This window comes from Diaporthe amygdali (assembly GCF_026229845.1).
Source record: "Diaporthe amygdali strain CAA958 chromosome Unknown NODE_1_length_4327563_cov_65_473760, whole genome shotgun sequence".
In the NCBI taxonomy this organism is placed as follows: domain Eukaryota; kingdom Fungi; phylum Ascomycota; class Sordariomycetes; order Diaporthales; family Diaporthaceae; genus Diaporthe; species Diaporthe amygdali.
Window position 1 is genome coordinate 1342875 of NW_026517021.1, and position 21191 is coordinate 1364065.

Below are 21191 nucleotides of genomic sequence, written 5' to 3' on the forward strand. Positions count from 1 at the left end.
GTCTGCCTCTCCAATGGCATCTTCAATTCGATCCGTTGAATGACAAGGTCGAAGAAAGAAAGAACAGGTCGTCTTCAATTCGATCAGTGCGTGAATGACAAGATCGAAGAAACAGGAACAGATAGAAAAGGACAATTCGATTATCGTCCTACAGCTCACTGAGCGAAAAGGGAACATATTTGGTACAATTTTTCCGCCGTCCATTGTGTCGTGATGGCGAGTCCGTCTTTGTAGTGATTTTGATTCGTCTGAGCCATCTTTCGCGATTGATAGCACAGACTGCAGTGTGCAATCCAAGCTAAGTGTTTCGCGTTGTTGTGCCCAAACAATTAGAATCGTGAGAAGAAAAACACGACTGTCAGCCGCTGGAAGTTGATTCTGATGCCCGTGGTCCTTCTCCAACGTCGACTTGGTCGATCATCTTCGTCTAGGTCCCATTATGGAGGGTCGTTCAGGCCGACGCTTCTTGCTCGGGATCGCTTCAGATGACGATCCGCCATCCTTCTTCACTGCTTGCTGTGGATATGGGGTGTCGAGCTCGAAACCAGTGATTCGCTTCGGCTTCTCCTAGGAGCTCTTGGCTTTGTCCTGGTATTCTGGGCCGGGTACCTCATACTCGCGGACGAAATACTTCGTGCCGTTCTTGCTCAACCAGTTGGTGAACTTGGTCAATTCTTCGCGAAGGCGGCTGACAGATTGCTGATCCATGTTGGTCTGGGCAAGAAGCTCGGGCAGCGAGACTGGAGAAGGCATTAGCCGCGTTTGTCATTCAAAAATAGGGGATACAACATCTCAACGTACCAAGTAGTCGGCAAAGATGCTCGCCTCCGTAGACGGTGCTTGGTCCTCCGTCTTTCTCATTCTCCCACTGTGGGAGCAACTCAGAGTACTGCAATCGCTCAAAGCTGCAGCCAGATTTAGCCAAACCTGTCACGCATGTCATGGTGTCTGTCCATTTGCAACACTTACCGATAAAGGAGGATTCTACCAAGGGCTCGATCGAAGTACTCGCGGAGCCCGGCCATCGTCTCTTTCAGGATGTCGATCTGAGCAGAATCTTCCTCGCGCTTCGGCATCTCATCCTCAAGGTAATCATTCAAAATCTTGACGACCGGTTGCGCGTGGGGCAGTGGTACGAGCTGCGAGTCCTTGGTGACATGCTCCCAGTCATCCACGAGAATTCCCTTCAAGATATCGGTCATGACAAGCTTGATCGATGGTCGCGTGTGGAAGGATTCGTCCTGTGTTCTCAAGTTAAAATTTGGGTAATCAATTTGCTCTTCCCACTTCTTCCACATGTGTCCCATCCACGTTGGTTCCCAATCCCACCCGTCCCAATGCGAGTTTTTCAGGGCGTGGCCCTCAGAATCGACTTGGTGAGAGTTGATCGCTTTGAGTATCTGGGAGTTGCCATCGGACTTGCGGAACGTGCCATTCGTGCCTGATGAGCGCTGCAACTTTGCAGGTCGTTCAAGGGCCTCGTTGGTCTCCTCATGGGCCCGCTTGCCCTTGTGCTGCAGCTTTGCAGCCTCGGCCTCAGCCTCTTCAGTCATCTGACGGCTCCGGCTTCGCGTGATCCGTCCCCGGCTAAAGGACTGCGTGTTTGTGGGCTGCGCTTTCGCCTTTGCGCCATTCTCAGGCACCTCCAGGCTGGAAGGCTGTAGCTTTGAAGGCTCGGGATTCGCTCCGTCGCTTTCCTCAGGAACCTCTTCAATGGAGGGCAGTATCTCTGAGGGCTGAAAGCTGGTTTCTCCGCCCTTGACTTCGGAACCCTGCACTAGATTCTTCTTCTTGGCAGGAAAGGCTGGCTCCTTGCGCGCTCGCTTTGCTGCGCGACCGTCTTGGTCTGCGTCCTTGTTGGAAGGCTTTATTTTCACTGCCTTCTGATCTTCTTCGCGAGCTCGCTTCTTGGTCGAAGTGGTCTCCTCCTTCCGCGCTCGCTTCGCTGGGCGATCGTCGTGGTCTGCGTCCTTGTCGGAAGGCTCTGTCTTTACTGCCTTCTGATCCTCTTCACGAGCTCGCTTCATTGGCGCCTTTCTTCCACCGGAAACATAGACGCAATCGAACCCTCTTCTCACACAGGCGTCGCAGGGAGTGCCTCCGGTGCAACGCGTCTTGTGCGCTCTGCAAGGGTCGCAGGCCTTGGCAGCCCTTCGTGGCTTGGAAGTTGCCGCCTTGTCGTCTCCCAAACTGCTGTCGACGACCTTGGTAGATGCGGCCATGGTAGATGCGGCCATGGTAGATGCGGCCATGGTAGATGCGGCCTTGGCTGCTGCAGTCTTGGATTGCGCAGACTTCTTGGGCGGCGCAGACTTCTCGGGCGGCGCGGCCTTCTTGGTCACTCCGGCCTTCTTAGGAGCTGCTGTATTGGATAATTCCGGCTTGCTTTCTGCTGGAACTTGTCCATGTGAACTTGCACCCGGAATGTCGTTTCCTATGGGTTCATCACCCAGCGACTTGGCTTTGGGGTAGCCGTTGGACGAGGCGGCATAGTAGCTGCTGGACACAACACCTCGCACCGGGCGGCTCATGAACGCGTTTCGGGTCATTGCCGCACGCGTGTCCCGCATGAATGAGATGACAGGAGGAGCACTCTGCAGCCTGCTTCTCACTGTGTCATCTTCGGCACCAGTTGCGCTTGTGGTGTTAGCTGCATCCTGTGTCGCAAGGGCATCATGTGCTGGGACCCTGTCATCGGCTGCTATGGCGGCGTTGGCGGCTTTGGCCCTGAGGCGGGTGTTGCGAGTGTGTTGAGAGGGTGCCATTGTCAACTTAGCCTTTGCAGCAGCGCGTTTCTCTCTGTTGTCGGCTGCCTTTTTGGCCTTTTCGGCTTTCAGAGTTTTCGTGACAATTGGATTCGGAAGATCCTCAGTCTCGCTCGGGCAGTACTCTTGCATGAAGCTTTGCAGCTCCTCGTTGAACGCCTCTCTATCTTTGGGAGGAATACCAGCAGTTATGTCGTCCTCCAGAGGCTCCTCTTTCTTCTTCGTCTTCGTCTTTTTCTTGACCAGAATGGGCCAAGGGTCCACGTAGTCACCAGCTTTCAGATTGGCCTCCAATCCCGCGTCTGTGGATGTGAAGTAGTAGTTCTGAAACGCCTCCAACGCCTCCTTGGATCCAGGCTGGGGGTTGGTGAGGGTTTTAGGTGGTAATTTAGAGAGGTTGTCGTAGGGTAGAGAGGCCTTGTACCACTTCGCCTCTTTCTTGACGAAATCTGCGTCCATGGGATCGTTGTGACGACTAGAATAGGAAACGATTTGAATGGCTCAGACGTGGTGGTTGAGATGTGGCCGAGGGGGTGATTGAGGGGTGAATCGAGGGGTGAATTGATGAAGGGTCAAAACCAGTCGTCCTCTGATGAGGGCAGCGGCCGAAGATGATGACCTTGAGAGATTTCAATCGCGGCGATTGAGTTAGATGAGAGAACACGACCTTTCGGTGGTGTTTGCGCGATGTGAAAAGGTGGAGGTCGCGTCAAGAATGCAACACGTCGATGGGATTGATGTGATCCCAGAACAGACCAGATCTCACGAGGGAGGATTATTTGGCTTTACGCAGTCTTTGAAAGCCTTGAGCAAAGATTGTGTGCTGGCAAGCTCACTGTGCGAAGGCTGATGTTGACGTAAGGTTGAAAGCTGGTGTCGCGTTGCTTGATGCCACGGAGCTGTCGAGAACATTCACCTGAAATGCCTATCTCGTAGGTATGTGCAGATCCAGGGTGAATTAAGTACCCTGGTGACAAGAATGACGAATCCTTGGTTTTGCAGTGATGGCGTCGACGATGTGGGTGGTAGTCAAGAGGTGGGAGGAGAGCTCGCTTGTCAAAAGCCCAGAGAGCAGGAGATCGTTGCCCGCCTGCAACCTTTTTTTCCAGGAATCTGTTTTTTTTCTTCCTGCAGTGCTGCGCAGCTGTAGAGGTGTTGCTGAACAAACAAGCTCTGGGCTTTTAAAGATAACCGCAGTGGGTGTTGGCAAGAAAACGGCGAGTGATGCGCTTGAAACCGGTGGGCTTCAAGTTCTACACTCCAGCCATTTTCCACCATTATTCGGTAGACACGCTTATTCACAGCCCATTGACGAGATTCAAGCCGGAGACACAATGGGAATCACAATAGCTCTGAGAGAACACAATAGGGAAAGGGGTCTAGTACTCACATTCTCCAAATCAAAATCTCTCTTCCGGCCCCGTCCAGACATGGTGGCCGCAGCACCCGATCTCTCCTCACTACCTCGAGCCGAGCTGAAGTCGGAACCATTCTTTAGACCTGCCTTCTTGGCCGGGCCAGACTTCTTCTGCATGCTTGCACGAGCCTGCTGATTGAGCTGGGCTGCAAGCTCGCGGTTCTCATCGTTCAGTTTGCGGATTCGGTCCTGAGGAACCCAATCATCCCATGTGGCCTTCCAGCCCTTGTAGTGGATCTTGTACCGGAATCCACCCTCCTCAGTGGAATCGATCTCCATGATCTTGGCCTCATACAACATGTCATGATGGAAGCACAAGACCTTCTCGTCTTTGGCGTATGGGGGAGCCGCTGTCTTGGAGGACGGTGCCATGTTGGGTGAATGTGTTCCTACTGACAAGCGAACGGTGGGATATTGAAGATGAGCGAGGCTAGAATAAATCTCAGAAAACAGTGAATATTCGGGGCTGCAGGTTGTAATTGGGAATTCTGCGTGGGTTGGGTAAGGAGGCAGAAGTTAGAGGTTGAGGACCAAGGTGAGAAAGGAAAGGAAGCCGGTTATAGGAGTGTCACGGGACCTGGCGAGTCGAGAAGCGCGTCTCGAGGCAGGCGCGACCAGAATTGCAGCCCCCCAATCAAACAAGCAGGCCAACTCATTCCTCTTGCAACACCAACAAAGGCAGTCAATCACGCGAAATGATGAGAAATCATCTGGGAATTTATTAGAAGGTCCTGTGACGATACAGTCCTCCATATCGTCATTTATACTCCAGATGCTCTCTACCAACTCGAATCAAACCAACGAGTGCAGAAGTTCACAGACCCGCCACCAAGCATGGCACCCACTGAGTCAACAATCCTCGCCAACTACCTGCTGGTTCCGGCGCAGCTGCCAGCCATCATCTCCCTGAAAGAATTCACGGACCTCTTTCCTCGTGCTCAGCAGTCATCACCACAAGTAAGGAGGCTTTACAGGGACCTCCAGATCCAGAGGAACGCGCTCATCGATGCCGTGTCATCCAACATTGAGGCTGAGGCAAAACGTTCCAAGGCATTGCGACGAGAAGTTCTGAGAGCGAAGAGAGAGGCCGAGGATCATGAGATTGACGACGAGATTGATATTGAGAGAGCTGTAAGTTTGTCCCTCCCCAAATCTCCTTAGCTCGCTATCTCAGTGGACCCGACTTCTAACACCATCACAGCTCTACGGTGCAGCCTCGGGAGCTCCGGTCACAAAACATGATATCAACTCCATTATCCCGGAGCTGGACAGCTCTGCAGAGGAGCTCGATGCCTCAATCCAGGCCATGGAGAAGGAAGAGGCCGAGCTATTGCAGTCTATTAAGCAGACCGTTGGCAGCATGAGCGACCTGCGTTACGGTCGATTATCCAATGCACAGCTCACAGAGCAAGTTCTGGAAGGCCTGCAGACCGTTCAAGAGACATGTCAGACAAGACATTAATTAGGCGCCTAGCAGGCGTTATCCCGATCAGGCGAAGAAGCCCTGACGATAAGTGTACACAAAACCGATTCCCCCGCCCAACCGCGACAAAGCAAAAGCACAAAGACCACCCATAAATTTTGGACATCACACGTATCGCCTCGTACAACATCTCGTCATGCGCAAAACTTTGGGCTATCTTACCGCGCGCCGGCAGCAGCTCCGGCAGGACGGGCACCCGGGGCTCCAGGCGGAGGAGCCATGCGTCGAGACCTAGTCATGATTAGTTCCCTGGTAGGTGGCATGACTGTGACCTTGGTGTGACTTACATGAATGTCCGGCTAACGAAGGAAACAACCAGCATCATGGCCCAGCTTGGGACAACGCTCAGTCCCCAGAGGGCGTATGCGATAGGGACAGCAACGCCGTACTGGGCCAGCTCGCCGTCAAAGGGGTGGAAGTATCCATCCTTCTTGTTGAACTGGCTCTTGTCCTCGCGGGTCTTGTACAGTTCCAGGAAGGTATCGCTGTCGGTCGTGGACAGGTTCATGCGCTTAATGTAGATGTCGATGGGCGCAGGCGGCGGGAGCATCTCGAACAACCACAGGCTGCCCGCGCCAGCGGACCAAGCGTTGCACAGGATGGGCTGGTCGTCGCAGTTAACGAATCCGACGTGAGGGGCGTCCGGCAGGACGGCGAGCTTGGCGGCAGTCTGGTTGAACGCTTCCTCGACCTTTGAACAATGGCCTGTTGGCTAGTCAGCATGGGCGTCGAAATAGATGCATCTGAACTCAGAAGGAAACCTACCAAAGCAAGTCTTGTTCCCACCGGAGATCAAAACCCACCACTCCTCAGGCTTGGTAGACTCGGGCTTGACAGGCGCATAGAGAGTGTCCTTCCAGTTATCCAGCGTCAAAATGTTCAGCTTCATCTCGCCGACCTTGGCCTCTGCAGCTCCAACGGGGTCATGTTTGCTGGGGTTTGGCACGTAGGAGCCGAACTGGCCAAGGAAGTTCTGGAACTGTGCCTTGTACTGCTCGAACTGCTCACCCTGAGCCGACGCCAGCAGAGGCAGGGCCAGAAGAGCCGAGGATGTTGAGAAACGCATTGTTACACAAGAGTGACAAAAAGTTCGAACAAGTGATGTGCTAGGTAGCTATTAGAAGACAGGGCAGCTCAATGACGATGGTCTGCAGAAAGAAAAAAGTTGAAGAGAACAGATGGAGACGTCGGGAGGCTGCAGAATCCTCAAGCTGGGACTATCAGGGTCCTTGGGGGAGCTCCGGGCTCCTAGCAGGCACCGAATCCTGGGGTCTAGGATGGAGAAAGAAAGCCGGACCAACGGTCGGTGAGGGGGACGATAAGATAAGACCAAGCCTGGAGGGAAGGCAAATCTAGAGCGAGGCAGCCAGTGTGAATGAACTTTCTAAGAAATGAGTGTGAGTCGTCTTGTTTGACAGAACAGAACTTTTTAAGAACACAGAATTGTCTTGCATCTATATTAATATACTCCGCCAAACCCTTCACCAGCCTGTGTTTGTTGTTGAGCTTGAAGTCTATCAGTTTCTTTCTATTGACGACCGCATCCCTGTCATCATTTGTTGACCAGGAAGCAGGCCTCTTACTTACCCCAATTGGCTTAGGTCAACTTGAGCTTCTATCCACTCTGGGGGGTCCTACATGTATCCCATCACAATATTGCCGACCCGTATGAAATAGAGGTTTCTCGTTTCGATGTCGCTACACATTCACAATGGTAAGTCAAGGCGCAAATAAGTCAAACATGTCCATGGCTAACAATATAGCCACCCAAAGTTCCTGATCAGAAAAGGAAATGCGGCCGGCCACCAGGCGCGTCTAAGCCGAAGCCAGACGCGTCGAGCCACCAGGCGCCGGAGCATGATGCCGAGCCCGACGCCGAAGAACGCGCACGACCGAGAAAACGTGGTCGCAAGAGTAAGGCCGAAGATACCAGCACAGAATTGGCCCTCGCTCGGAGCGATAATGGCCCAGCGCAACCATCCAGAGTTGGCCGGCCATCCAAGAAGAGCCAGCAAATCGCAGCGGCAGACGCCCAGCCTGAAAGCGAGCAACGAGAGAGGCGCGCCAAACCGGGCCAGAATATAGGGTCGAACGACAAGGCGGCGCCAATAAAGAGCAAGCCTAAAGCGGCCTCGCACAGCGAGCCACGAGAAGAACAAACAGACAGCTCAGAGCGTGAACGAAGCGGAAGAGGGCGAAGACCTGGGACTTCAGCTGAGATCTCTGACGCTGGGTCGCCAGATCCACCAGAAGATGCTCCGACAAATAAGAGGAAGGCATTGAAAGGGAAGGAGAAAGCAGTGGAAAGCGAAACCTCGACCAAAGAGGACGAACCATCCGCTTCAACCCAAAGGCGCAGTGGGCGAGACCGGCGAACAAGGAAGACCGATAGAAATTCCAGCGAAAGTCCACAAAATAGCGAGCATGAGGTACAACCTACAACGGCCACGGCCAATACCAAGTCTAAGACGCGGTCACATGGAGCAAGACAAGAGGCGGCTGCTTCCGAGGCACAGGAACATGAGCCAGTTGCGCAAGTAGGAAAGAAGCGCCGTGGGCGACCGTCTTTGAATAAAGGCGATACTGGGATTGTGCAGGCTTTACAACCCCAACAGGGCAATCGGGCAAAGGCACCAGGAAATTCATCCAAGGCAGACCGACCGCTAGCTGGGACTGATACAATAGAGGAACCACCACAACCGAAGCGTCGCGGCCGGCCTAGGCAATCAGACATCTCATCACAAGGGGCCGATCCAGAGCAGCCATCTCGTCCACGCGGCAGGCCGCGGCGTCCCTCCCCCGAAGCCGGGAACGAGCAAGAACAAGGGCAGCCGCCTGCCAAAAACAAGCGAAAACAGCAACAGCCTCGCCAAATGGAGCCTGTCGTCGAGGAAGAGGAAGAAGACGCAGGCTCAGACGAGGAAGAACAGGAGTTCCCATTTCGGTATCTCAAGGAGAGTACAAAGAATATCCCACGGTCTGTCATAGCCGAGAAGTGGAACGCCTTGGACGGGCCATCTATCAACACAGTCTCGACCTTCCTCGCCGACGCGCAGCGACCAGTCCTGCTGCGCCTCCAGGACACCAACCGGCGACGCGAGCATGCGTCGACCGCGCTGCTGGATATTTCCCGGCGACTACGCACAAAGCTAGTGAGGGGCTTGCCCTTCCCAGCCCCTACGACCGGTCCTGCCCGACGGGCCGCGGCCGGCAGCTACGAGGACGAGTTCGATTTCGAACGCGCCATGAATGCCGTCCAGAGCCTCGAGAACACCCTCAACCCGCTGCTGCACTCAGTCAGCCTGCTGGAAAGGGAAATCAAGAAGGAGGAAGACGCTCTGGCCAAGGACTACGACTCTCTTCACAAGCTGGAGGCCAACGCGAGGTCCGAAGCGAAGGGCTGGCGCGAGAAGGCAAAGCGGGAGCATGTGCTTGCCCCTGGTATCAGGAGGAAGGGCGACAGTGGCGATTTTGATGGTGACGGAGACCGTCTAGAGCTAGTTGCAAGGCCTGAGGAAGCTCCTCTGGGCGGGCTCTTCAAAGACCTGGATGACGAGGAGCTGATCACTCTGTCGAAGCAGATCGGGAGCCATATGGAGAGCATGCAGAGCAACCTACAACAGACTGATGGTGTTGTCCCTGCAATCAGCAGGAGCAAGGCTGCACTACAGCAGGTGGTGCTGAAGTATCTGGACGAAGACCAGTACGATAAGGTGTTGCTCGGATAGCAGGGGCTTTTGATACGGCTCACGATGCCTTCTTGGCAAACTTACGATTGTATGATCTGGTGTCTGACAGAAGCTTGCCCCCTAACTAGGTAGATGCAGGGACCGAGTAAACAAGCCCTGCTGAGGCGGGCTAGTGTACGAAGTATAATGTGAAGCACTGAAGCATGGTGGCGGTCAGCATCTGGGGCACTCCGGATGTAATGGATAGACGCCGCAGGCGAGTCATGTTGGCTTCTGCGAAATTACCCAGATAGCTCGTGTGTGATTGTTCTATGTAATGAGCAGTTGGACTATCTATGCCGACAACATGCAAACACTATGACTGTGCGTGATATACACAGTAACGAGGCATACATGGGGAAGACGTTCCAGGTAGTTGAAACCAATCATTGAGCCCCGGAGAAGCTTGGAGTCCTTCGTGTCATTGAGCAGGTTTCACTATGCTGGTTACACATACCAAGACATTGCCTTTTCGACGTGCAGGAATGGATGTGACAAACCAGTGCCACTCCGGGGAGGGTCACGCCGGCCTCGGGTCATCCAAGCACGGGTGTGACAGGGAGAGTCGCGAGGTGATGACAGAAGACGGGGTCTAGTTGGCTGGGCAGCAGAGAGTCGAAATGCCCCGAGCCCAAAGGGAACTAACGGACGGATTGCGAGGAGCTCGGCCGGGAGCCTGGGGGAGCCAAGCGATGGAATGGATTTGCTGCAGCTTCATCCCAGCTTGAGTTGCACCACTGCAGCAGTCTCTGCATGCTACTGCAGTAGACTAGTTGTACTGTGCCAATTGCGCCATATTAGGACATGTTGTCTCGCCGTTGTCACGACTGCGAAGTGTAGGTAAGCTGGGACAAGCCTGACAAGGCGGCTGCTTCGTAGTCTCGCTCAATTGAGTGTCTCGACCTCGAGGGCATCACTCAGTCATTCAATTACTCGAGCGGTCACAGTCGAGGTCCACGACTCGTCAGGCATTGGGACAGACAGGAGCCCGAGAGGGCTGAAAGACCCCTGCTCAAAGAGTTGCACTGGACTGGAAAAGCTTTCATCGCGAGACCCTTACTGTCCTCCTCCACAGTGCAAAGCGACTGGGCTCGCCAACTCTAAAGTGTTGGTGGGTCCGTGGGGAGCTACCCCTCCCTCAGCCTTCAGCCCCTCCCCCTCCAGACCAGAATCCGTTTCCCTAGTTGCTATCGCCTTGTCGTGTCAGCGGTTTCGGCTCCCGACTGCCACCAGCCAGCAGCACGTTTTTTTTTCGTCTCTTTTCCTTCTGAGCTCTTCGCTCTGCATGACCCACACACCGCTCGCCCGGCCGCCTTGAACCGTCTATTCATAAGTGGCTTCTCCCTCCTCCTCTTTCTATTCTTTTTCTCTCCTCTTATCCCCCTCTCCTCCTACCTCACCATTCTTCACCTCCCTCCTAACCTTCATCTATCTCTGCGGGTGTGGAGAGCAACAATAAGCACACCTACCAAGACACTCCTGTATGCTGCTACCCCTCCCCCACTTCACATGTTGAGACCTTTCCCAACGGAAATTGGCTACGTGAGGCCTGAGTAAGACCCGCTGACACACAGCACAGAAATCTTCAGAAGTGGTCAATTGTTCGTGTCGGTTACTCGACCACATCAGCCATCATGGTTCAGTCCGCCATTCTCGGTTTCCCTCGCATGGGAGTCAACCGTGACCTGAAGAAGGCTACTGAGGCTTGTGAGTAATTGTGGACCGGCTGACTAGCCTCTTCGTTCAGCACCGAGACTGACTCGAAACAGACTGGGGCGGCAAGATCTCTCAGGATGAGCTTCTCGCCGAGGCCAAGAGGCTCAGACTCGCTCACTGGAAGATCCAGAAGGATGCCGGTGTCGATGTCATCCCCTCCAACGACTTTGCCCTGTACGACCAGGTCCTGAGCCACATCCAGAACTTCGGCGTAAGTTACCCATTCCAGTAACTCTTCTTGGTGTTGGTCCTCATTGCTGACAACAACCCTGTCCAGGCTGTTCCTGAGCGATATGCCAGCTCCAAGCTGAACCGCGTCGATGAATACTTCGCCATGGGTCGTGGCCACCAGAAGGATGGTGTCGATGTGCCCTCTCTGGAGATGGTTAAGTGGTTTGACTCCAACTACCACTACGTCAAGCCCACCCTCCAGGACAACCAGACCTTCAAGCTCACTTCCGAGCCCAAGGCTGTTGCCGAGTACAAGGAGGCCAAGGAGGCTGGTATTGAGACCCGGCCCGTTCTCGTCGGCCCCGTCTCATTCCTGCACCTCGGCAAGGCTGACCGTGGTCAGTCTGTTGACCCGATCGACCTGCTTGAGAAGCTGGTCCCCGTCTACGAGGAGCTCCTTACCCAGCTGAAGCAAGCTGGTGCCTCTACTGTCCAGATCGACGAGCCAGTTCTCGTCCTCGACCTGCCCTCCAAGGCCAAGGCCGCTTTCAAGCCCACATACGAGAAGCTCGCCAGCCTGGGTGACAAGATCCCTAAGCTTGTTTTCACCACCTACTTCGGTGACATCGTCCACAACCTCGAGGCTGTGCCCAAGGATGTGTACGCCGTCCACGTTGACCTTGTCCGCAACCCTGAGCAGCTCGACACCGTCATCGGTGCCCTCGGCCCCAAGACCATCCTCTCTGCTGGTGTGGTCGACGGCCGTAACATCTGGAAGACCAACTTCAAGCGGGCCATCGAGACCGTTGAGGCTGCTACCCAGAAGCTCGGTGCCGAGCGCGTGATCGTCGCCACTTCTTCCTCTCTCCTCCACACTCCCCACACTCTCGCCAGCGAGAAGAAGCTCGACCCTGAGATCGCCGACTGGTTCTCCTTCGCTTCTGAGAAGGCTGTTGAGGTTGCCGTCATTGCCAAGGCTGTCACAGACGGCCCTGCTGCCGTCCGTGAGCAGCTTGAGGCCAACGCCAAGTCCATCCAGGCTCGTGCCACCTCTAGCCGCACCAACGACCCCAAGGTCAAGGACCGCCAGTCCAAGATCACCAAGGCCGACTACAACCGCAAGTCTGAGTTCCCTGAGAGAATTGCTCAACAGCAGAAGAAGCTGAACCTGCCCCTGTTCCCCACCACCACCATCGGCTCCTTCCCTCAGACCAAGGAGATCCGTCAGCAGCGCAACAGGCTCACCAAGGGTGAGATCAACGCTGCTGAGTATGACAAGTTCATCGAGCAGGAGATCGAGTCCAACGTCAAGATCCAGGAGGAGCTTGGCCTGGATGTCTTCGTCCACGGTGAGCCCGAGCGAAACGACATGGTACAGTTCTTCGGTGAGCGTCTGGATGGCTATGCCTTCACCACCCACGCCTGGGTTCAGAGCTACGGATCTCGTTGCGTTCGTCCCCCAATCATCGTCGGTGACATCTCCCGTCCCGCCCCCATGACCGTCAAGGAGTCTAAGTACGCCGTGTCCGTCTCCAAGAAGCCCATGAAGGGTATGTTGACCGGCCCCGTTACTTGCCTCCGGTGGTCTTTCCCCCGTGACGACGTTCACCAGTCCGTCCAGGCCGAGCAGCTTGCTCTGGCCCTCCGTGACGAGGTCGTCGACCTCGAGAAGGCCGGCATCGACGTCATCCAGGTCGACGAGCCCGCTCTCCGTGAGGGTCTGCCCCTGCGCTCCGGCAAGGAGCGTGAGGCTTACCTGGACTGGGCCGTCAAGGCTTTCCGCCTTTCCACCACTGGTGTCGAGGATGCCACCCAGATCCACTCTCACTTCTGTTACTCCGAGTTCCAGGACTTCTTCCACGCCATCGCGGCCCTGGATGCTGATGTCCTGTCCATCGAGAACAGCAAGTCTGACGCCAAGCTGCTTAAGGTCTTCGTCGACTCTGCCTACCCTCGCCACATCGGACCTGGTGTCTACGACATCCACTCCCCTCGTGTCCCCAGCGAGCAGGAGATCAAGGACCGCATCGAGGAGATGCTTCAGTTCCTCAAGCCTGAGCAGCTCTGGATCGACCCTGACTGTGGTCTGAAGACCCGTCAGTGGAAGGAGACCAAGGAGGCCCTGGCCAACATGGTCAGCGCCGCCAAGTTCTTCCGCGCCAAGTACGCGAAATAAATACTTTCAACACAACGTCTGTCCCTGGTGGCGGACGACTATACTAATGGAGACGATTCAAGATAATGGTGGGTTCTAATACGGGCTGGTGACTTTGATGAAGATAAGTCTACCGGTCCCGACTTCAACATCGGCGTTCATGAGAAAAGCTAGGGATTTAGCGAGGCTTTGTTTTTTCAACCAAAAACGGCATTCAAGGAGAGGTGTGAACGGCGCAAAAATTCAACATATACCCATACAGGCATTGCAAGGCAAGGGCGGCAGGCATCCATGGGTAGCTACCCTCAACGGGACTATCATCTTGGATCGAGTTGAAAACATGACTCGACGGCGTTGGGAATTTGAAATGATGTGATATCATGAGTGCGAGCGCTTTGCTCGGCACTGAGGACGAATGGTTGGTCAATGATGTAAATGTAGTGACGAGACAAGTTGGTAGGGGGAGCACATAGTTGTTGAGACGCCCTACTCAACAGAGGGTGATGAACAATACACAAACTGACCACACCAGTACGGATGCCTTGTCTGGGACTCCAAGTGATGCCAGACAGTAAGAGGGGAAGGCGGTCGTCGGCGTCTGCACATGTACATGCCTGTATGTGAAGTGATGCTTAGCCAATTGATACTTCCTGGCGTTTACAAGTGCCACAACAAACCGAGACAGACTTGACTGAACCCAGCCCAGCAACTCACACCATGCCAACGAGGCGTAACATCCCGTTCCCACGACGCACGTGCAACCAGTCAACCCTTGCCGGAGACAGAACCTTCTCATCTACATGATTCACAGAAGAATTTTCAATCGCCTCTTACCACCCTGCTGCCGGGATAACAGTAGCAACGGCAACGATGACCGAATGGGCTGGAACCCGGCAGACCGTTGAAGAAAAAGTCGGGGGGCTGCGTTGCTTCTTGCCGGCGCGCACATGGGGTGCGAGGGGTGTTACACGGCGAGGGATACACCGCAGCGCAGCATGTATAGTGTTTTGCGCGATGCACATGCATGTGCTCCTGTGCGTGCTCTTGTTGCGTGTGGTGGGTGCTTGGCGTTGGCCTGCTTGCTTACCTGCGTTGCCCGAAGCTCGGGTCTAGTTTTTAGAGCTCAGCAGCAAGCATCGCATCTCCATGCAGCTTTGCTGGCTGCGGTGAGGGAGCCGGACGGGACCATGCTTGCTTGCTCGCTCGCTCGCTTGCTGATGGATGCTACGATGCGGCGGAACGTGGCAAGGAGGGGGTTGTAGATTCTTGGGCCTGGTGTTGGGAACGTGCTTGTTCGGTCCTTCGGGTCAGGGGACTGAAAGGGCGGATGGCAGTTGGATGTGCATTGATCAGAGGAACATCGGATGGCTTTCTTGCTCGGCCAGCGGTTTTGAGTCTCTCGGCGAGATCTCATTCAGGTCATTCTCACAAGGTCCCTTCGTGGTGTTGCCGTGCAGACGATAGGGTTCTGTTCTGGTGATCTGACACAGGGAGGGCCGCTTAGCAAAGGGGGAAGGGTAAGGGGTGGCATTGCAGGCTTAGGTGCTTCAGGTGGGGCTACCTGCTCAGGGGGTTTGGCTATGATGGTTTCTTGCTCGTAAAGTCCGTTCACGAGGCCCTCGTGATGGGTTCGCTGGGTATTCACCGGTGACTCTGACGCTCGGGCATGGGGTTGAAACTGCTAGTTGACCGGCGAACCCCCTTGGCTGGTGGCCTCCTTCAGGAGCTCTGACGCTTGTTTTTATCAAAGCCAGCAGCGGGCAAAATGCCAAAATGGCCGATGTCAAACGGTAGCCGGTGGCTGAGCTTGTATGGCACTTCGGAGGGAATATGTTCATATGGGCAGGGCACGGTATGAGACGAGACCTAGCGTGTGGCTTCCATGGCCGTTGGTTGATATGTCTCGGGAGCCACGGGGTGATGAGCGCCAGGGTCCCAGGATACTGGGACGACGGAGACTAATGAAAGAGACTATTGAGAAACATGCCCTAATGATCACGACGAGGGCCTCTTACAACTCCTTCAGCGCTGGGGACATATATGTCACAGTAGGCTCGGTAACGTGGTCTATGTGGGTTACTGTGTTTCAAAGTGACAATACGCGAATGTGAATGAATACGCGCGAATATGCATATTTAGGTCGAGGCTGGCCCATCATCCCCCGTGGTACCTCATCGGGAAGGTCTTGCTCGACCATGTGTATACCTGGATCGACGGTGTCTTTTACCCCAGGCCTAAGGGCGAGGCCAGGCCAGATCATGACCTGTCCAAGGCTTTCCAGCCCACAGACAGTGAGCACGGCCATGGGTTCGGAGAGTTTTTGTCAAGTGAGGACAAGACGAGAGAAGTTGATGTCTGACTCATTTCGAAGCTTATGTCGTGGAAACGAAATGACAGCTGCAAAATCGGAGAAATAAAAGGGGGGCAATCGTCTTGAGCAGGAAAGAAAAGAGAACCAGACAGCTTGAATTAGAAGCGTCCAGCCTCGGCATGGAGCATAGGATTCAACCGTCACCTTGTAGAGATTGATTGTGTAATAAGCACACTATCAGCACGACATGGTGCCATGGGCCATGTATAGCGAGATGAGCGGGCTCCTTTGAACAGAATCAAGGCTGTCATGTTGTTGTCATTTCCATGATCAATAATTCTGCGACACTGCGAGCAAGGACCAACGTTGACAAACGGCATCTCGCTAGATGAGGTCTCGCCCGCGTCGCCCATCGTCCACTTTGTCCACCGCCAGGCCTCATTTCGGGGACGGTGGGCCCCTCAATCAATCGACCTCGGGGGGACCCCATCGATGAGATTGAGGGCCCCCAAGGCCAGCCCAGGCGTGGCCGCCCCAGAGGGCAAAGACCACCCAATACTCCAGCCCAGGGACCCCGAGTGGCAATCACCGCGCACAGGGTCTGGGAGGTGTGTGTTGAGTGATGTTGAGCAGGGCACCCCCCCTCAGGCTCCACCTTATAGGGGAATTGCGGCTTGGCTGGTGAAACAGCGCACCTCCTTTTCACCCCCTGCTAGACAGACTCCTGCCAATTTCCATGCCCTCTCCTGCACCGGTTTTTCGCTCGACGATGCCACGCTCTCAGGCTCTTGGGAACGACCTTACCCTCGCCGTCGGCCGCTGGGTTACGAGATACTTGTTGATACCCCGTTTAACCTAATGGGGTCATCCCTTCTGGTCTCCTCTCTCTTCTGCTGCGCTCAACAACACCACAAGGCCACTTGGTCATCGTGCTGTTGATCGACAACGAGATCTGAAGCAATCTGGGGGCCAAGCATTTTCGTTTCTGCCAATCTCCCGGCATTTTGTGGGTCCTCTCCAGAGGGCGAGAACACCTCGCAGAAACACACAGAACCACACAGGGCCAGCACGGCCAGCACGGATTGGCCGGATGACCTTGCCGTGCAGGCCGTGTCATGGCCATGCAGTGTGCCCAGTATAATTCCTGTCTTGCGTGAGCGCGAAGAGGCACTCCTCGTCATCGCCAATCTCAACAGCACCTCGATGTTGCAGTCGGCAGTTTAAAGTTCACCGTCTGAGAGCGGCTCACCGTCAGCGAGACCGGGCCTATGCAACTTCAACTGGCGCGATGAATAACAAGAATGGCTGGCGCTGCAGAGACATGTCAGCGAGCCTTCTGCCGTCATCAATTATGTTTCGACACGCTGGCGCCCGCCTAGCATGCCGTACCGGCCTGTGCATTGCTGCAGCGGGAGACGGCCTCGAGCCTAGTCTAGTGCTTGAAGAAGCCTGGAAGGAAAGATGAGGCCCACCGTTTGGCTGGGGTGCCTCTTCTGTGCCCGCTTCCCTCAATCCATCCATGCATCCATCCATGACCGGCCACTGCAGGCCAGAGAGCCCTATGGGATCAAAAAAGGAAATGAGGCAAGCGCTATTGGACCCGAGCATGTCCCTCTGTTACCGCTCAGCTCAGCTATCTTTACACAAGGAGCGTGTCATGAGAGGTACAAGCACGAGTCTAGAAGGTAACACGGATGCCAATAACCAGCCGCCTGGAAAATGATCTGCAAAACAAACTACCACTAGGATGCAGCGACGTTGCGGTTTGAGAAAGGGAATCGGGCATTAAATTTCGCAACTCTGTTTAGGCTTCCTGCCTGCCACTTGCTTGACCTGAAGGTCGGATGATTAATAACGCGCCCGATCTCCGTCGTCACAGGCGACAGATGAGCTCGGGACAATTACAAGGCAACATACCCTGGGGTGATCATGGCCAGTGATGCAGTCCCGAGAGAGATCTATCTGTTCGAGAAGCCCACAACGCTTTTCATCCCACGGCACGACGCCATGACGGTCGATCAGCCGAGTAGCTTCTGCTGCCCATGCTATTCCTCAACGAGTGAAAGGCTTCAAGCACATTTCTGGAAGAACTGCCGGAAACAACTCAGCCACCGCTAGAGGAGAGGTACAAGCGAGTGCGCCTGCTGGAGCGAGCGCCGCACTTCCACTGTATTCTCCAAGGGGGGGAAACCAGGCATTTCATCCGAACGTGCGGTACGATGTGCATTCAACACCTCGGACGACGACATGGGACGTTCATGGGATGCCCATGGTGTATGTGTGTAACCAGCACTGAACAACACTGCGGCCACCCCTCCTGTCGACTTGGGCCTCCTTGGCAACAGGATCTGAGCCTCTGCGCTCCCCTGCTGCTGACCGGGTTGAGTCCGGACTAGGGGCTCTGATTGGGCCATGTCACCCTCTCGCCGCGCCCGTTCCTGCATTTGCCCCTGATGATGCTCAAGGATTCCCTGGCTACGGGAGGGCGGTTGCTGGTTCTCGTTTCTTTTTTCGCGCAAGAGAGATTCCCACCCGTACCGCCGTACCAGTGCGCCGAATCTTGCAGATGATTGACTGGCCCCGGTAACACGCAAGCCTGCCCAGTTTGCTCTAGGCGGTGGATCAGCCAAAATTGATTAAGGGTTATTCATGTCTACGGGCTGGCTGGGGCGGCAAGTCCACCAAGGCGGTGCTCTCGGCCTCCTATGCTCAAAAGGCGACCGGGGTCTCGACGAACCAGACTTGACCCTGGACTGCTCACAAGTGGGCTCCTGATCGAATTTACGGGGTGATCAAATGGAACCATCGCCGGAATACACCCCAGAGGTGGCACCCCTCTGCAGCCGCCCTGCTCAAAAGGGCTGATGGCCTCCCATCCGCCGGCTTGTATATTTCCCTCCTTCTCTCCTCACCCAACACGGAGCCTGACCTCGATCGTTCTCCCCGACATTCTTTTGAACAGTGTCTCTTTCGGCGAGCAATAGCAGCTTAGCTACTCATTCATTCCCAACCAAATACATTCTTTTACCGAACGAGTGCAAACTGTGTCTGCCTCCTCCACGGAATTGACTTCCACTCATTGCTTTGCTGATCAGCATACCCACGATCTTTCTCACTCCCGAAGAGTACCGATCAAAAGAGGATCCTCGACCCCGAATAGAACCTGAACCGAAAGCAAAATGAAGTCCGTTCTCGCTGCCTCCCTGGGTCTCGCGACCCTGGCTTCTGCCAACAATGTCTACCCCCAGCACCCCCACTTCAACTACCGCCGACAAAACACCACGGCGAGCGCCGGTGAGCAGCTCACCACACTGACCGTCCTGACCACCTCCGTCCGGACTGTCATCAGCTGTGCCGCGACTGTCACCGACTGCCCGGCCAACTCCGCCTCCCTGACCAACCTGGCCTCCGTCGCCCCCGAGCAGGTCTCCACCGTCCTGGTCACCGACGTGATCCAGCTCGCAACCACCATCTGCCCGGTCACCGCCGCCTCTGGCATCTCTTCCAGCGTCATCTCCGTCGCTGCCACCGGTGGTATCACCGGTACCACCATCACCGGCACTACCCCTGGCGCCATCCCCGTAGCCACCCCGGCCCCAACCGGTCAATACTCGAACGGAACCATCCCCACACCTCCCGTGACCGCTTCGTCACCCGAGGCCTCGACGCCCGCTGAGGGCGACGATGAGGATGAGTGCGAGCCCGATGTGACCACTGTCGTCTCCACTTCCGTGGCCACCCTGACCTCGGGCATCCCAGTCACTGTCACTCTCACCAACGGTGGCGGCTCTGGAAACGGTGGCGGTGTTGAGGTCAGCACCTCCACCTCTTTCACCACCTTCGGTAAGTAAATATCGGTCTCTGCGACATGTCAACTGAGAGCGAGAGGGCTTTGCTAACAAACCTCCAGTCACTGCCATCCCTGTGACCAAGACCGTCATCAACACCGAGTCTTCTCCTGAGTCAACCGGCGAGTCTTCCCCTGTTGAGGGTGGATCTGGCGAGGGTAGCGAGGGAACCACCATCTCTGGCACCACCACCACCACTGCCACCTCCACCGGCACCAAGACCGCCACTCTCACCAGCACGCTGCCCAAGACCACTGGCGTCGACACCAACAACAACTCCGGCACCGGCTCTGGCTCCGGCTCCGGCTCCGGCGCTGAGGGCACTTGCGTTGCGTAAGTTGAATCAGGTCATTCTCGCCTTGCAAGAGACGCAGATTTCTAACACTTTCCACAGTGAGACTATCACCGTTACCAAGGAGGGCCCCACCGTCTACGTAACCGTTGGCGCTGCCACCCCCACCGGCGCCTCCAGCGTTCCTCTGGCTGCCAACGCTGCCGTCCCCACGACCGCTTCCGCCTCTTCTCCCGAGGCCTCGTCCCCTGCCGAGACCGGTGAGGATGACGACACCTGCGAGGACGATGGCACCGACGACTCCTCCGCCGACGATGGTGAGGATGACACCTGCGACGAGGAGCCCGAGGAGACCGTCACCGCCACCGTCGTCCCTGTCCCCACCGGCACCAACGGTACTGGCTCTGCCTTCCCCACCGGCGCCGCCCTGAAGAACCGCTTCGCCAAGATGCACTAAATCGCTTGATTTAAACCATGACGGCGTCGCGTGAGTCTTTCAGAGGAGGACAAGACAAGTACAGACAGCGGATGAAGTCTGTGGTGGCAACGGGGCTTGGTATGAGACCATGACTGGACTATGTTGGATCTTTGTATCTCCAACCTTTTTTCTTCCCTTTGTTCAAAAACCCCCCATAAACCCATTTCGGAGGCGCGGAAAATGGGTTAATGAGATACCGAGATCCTCCTGTATGTGTGCGTGGTGTGCGTTGTGCGCCACCTGCTTCTCGCGAGAGCAGCGTGTGGGAGGAGCAGACAAACAGCACCCTTTCTTGTAGAATTGTTGTAGTTGCATGGGGGCTTTATTTGTGGTTTTGATAGCGCTGGCAGAGAGAGAGATGTTAACCCACGGTCCTCGTTCTCAAGAGCGAGTGCCGTGCGTGTCCTCCTCCCTTGTCCTCCGATTCTTCGAGTGCAGAAAATTTTAAGATGGATGATTATTGTCGTTTTGACTGCTCAAAAGCTTTGCGTACATCAGTGCTTGCGTGATGTGGTCGTGACTGTTCTGGATTAGTGACCTTTAATGAACTGAGGTGGGACGAGTTCAGGTGAGGTGAGGTGAAGTCGGAGAAGAAACACTTTGCACCCGTTTCGCTCGAAGACGAAGCTTGTAGGGCGCATCTGAAACATGAGACGCTTCCACCTATCGCCTTTCCGACGGCATTCCAGAGCCGACCAGATTTCGGCTCCCGCGTGTCCGTCTCCCTAGCTTTGGCGAAACGGTGCACTTGAACGATTGTGTGTTGACATGGTGAAGTGGCTCGGGGGTGTACCGGCAGCAGCATGAACCACTACCACAGCCAATCA

At 55.3% G+C, this 21191-nt stretch overlaps 6 protein-coding genes across 6 annotated transcripts; 4 read left to right on the forward strand and 2 right to left on the reverse strand.

Annotated features, from left to right (window-relative positions):
- Positions 1 to 567: 567 nt before the first annotated feature.
- On the reverse strand, positions 568 to 4554 carry J7T55_005978 (mrg15 protein; the record flags this gene model as incomplete). The annotated part of the gene is made up of 5 exons (XM_053139257.1): positions 568 to 740; positions 802 to 905; positions 970 to 3240; positions 3602 to 3690; positions 4156 to 4554. The coding sequence occupies 5 exons, from the start codon at positions 4552 to 4554 to the stop codon at positions 568 to 570; spliced, it is 3036 nt and encodes a 1011-aa protein (XP_053000747.1).
- A 462-nt stretch (positions 4555 to 5016) lies between these two features.
- J7T55_005979 (cnl2 nkp2 family protein) lies at positions 5017 to 5644 on the forward strand (the record flags this gene model as incomplete). The annotated part of the gene is made up of 2 exons (XM_053139268.1): positions 5017 to 5313; positions 5384 to 5644. The coding sequence occupies 2 exons, from the start codon at positions 5017 to 5019 to the stop codon at positions 5642 to 5644; spliced, it is 558 nt and encodes a 185-aa protein (XP_053000748.1).
- Positions 5645 to 5823: 179 nt separating this feature from the next.
- On the reverse strand, positions 5824 to 6731 carry J7T55_005980 (uncharacterized protein; the record flags this gene model as incomplete). The annotated part of the gene is made up of 3 exons (XM_053139279.1): positions 5824 to 5896; positions 5953 to 6370; positions 6431 to 6731. The coding sequence occupies 3 exons, from the start codon at positions 6729 to 6731 to the stop codon at positions 5824 to 5826; spliced, it is 792 nt and encodes a 263-aa protein (XP_053000749.1).
- Positions 6732 to 7376: 645 nt separating this feature from the next.
- On the forward strand, positions 7377 to 9393 carry J7T55_005981 (uncharacterized protein; the record flags this gene model as incomplete). The annotated part of the gene is made up of 2 exons (XM_053139290.1): positions 7377 to 7379; positions 7429 to 9393. 2 exons carry the CDS (start codon positions 7377 to 7379, stop codon positions 9391 to 9393), a joined length of 1968 nt encoding a protein of 655 aa, XP_053000750.1.
- A 1634-nt stretch (positions 9394 to 11027) lies between these two features.
- J7T55_005982 (5-methyltetrahydropteroyltriglutamate-homocysteine s-methyltransferase) lies at positions 11028 to 13456 on the forward strand (the record flags this gene model as incomplete). Its single annotated transcript, XM_053139302.1, has 3 exons — positions 11028 to 11100; positions 11163 to 11320; positions 11387 to 13456. 3 exons carry the CDS (start codon positions 11028 to 11030, stop codon positions 13454 to 13456), a joined length of 2301 nt encoding a protein of 766 aa, XP_053000751.1.
- A 5469-nt stretch (positions 13457 to 18925) lies between these two features.
- J7T55_005983 (lustrin a-like protein) lies at positions 18926 to 20343 on the forward strand (the record flags this gene model as incomplete). The annotated part of the gene is made up of 3 exons (XM_053139313.1): positions 18926 to 19589; positions 19657 to 19927; positions 19989 to 20343. 3 exons carry the CDS (start codon positions 18926 to 18928, stop codon positions 20341 to 20343), a joined length of 1290 nt encoding a protein of 429 aa, XP_053000752.1.
- Between the last annotated feature and the right edge of the window lie 848 nt (positions 20344 to 21191).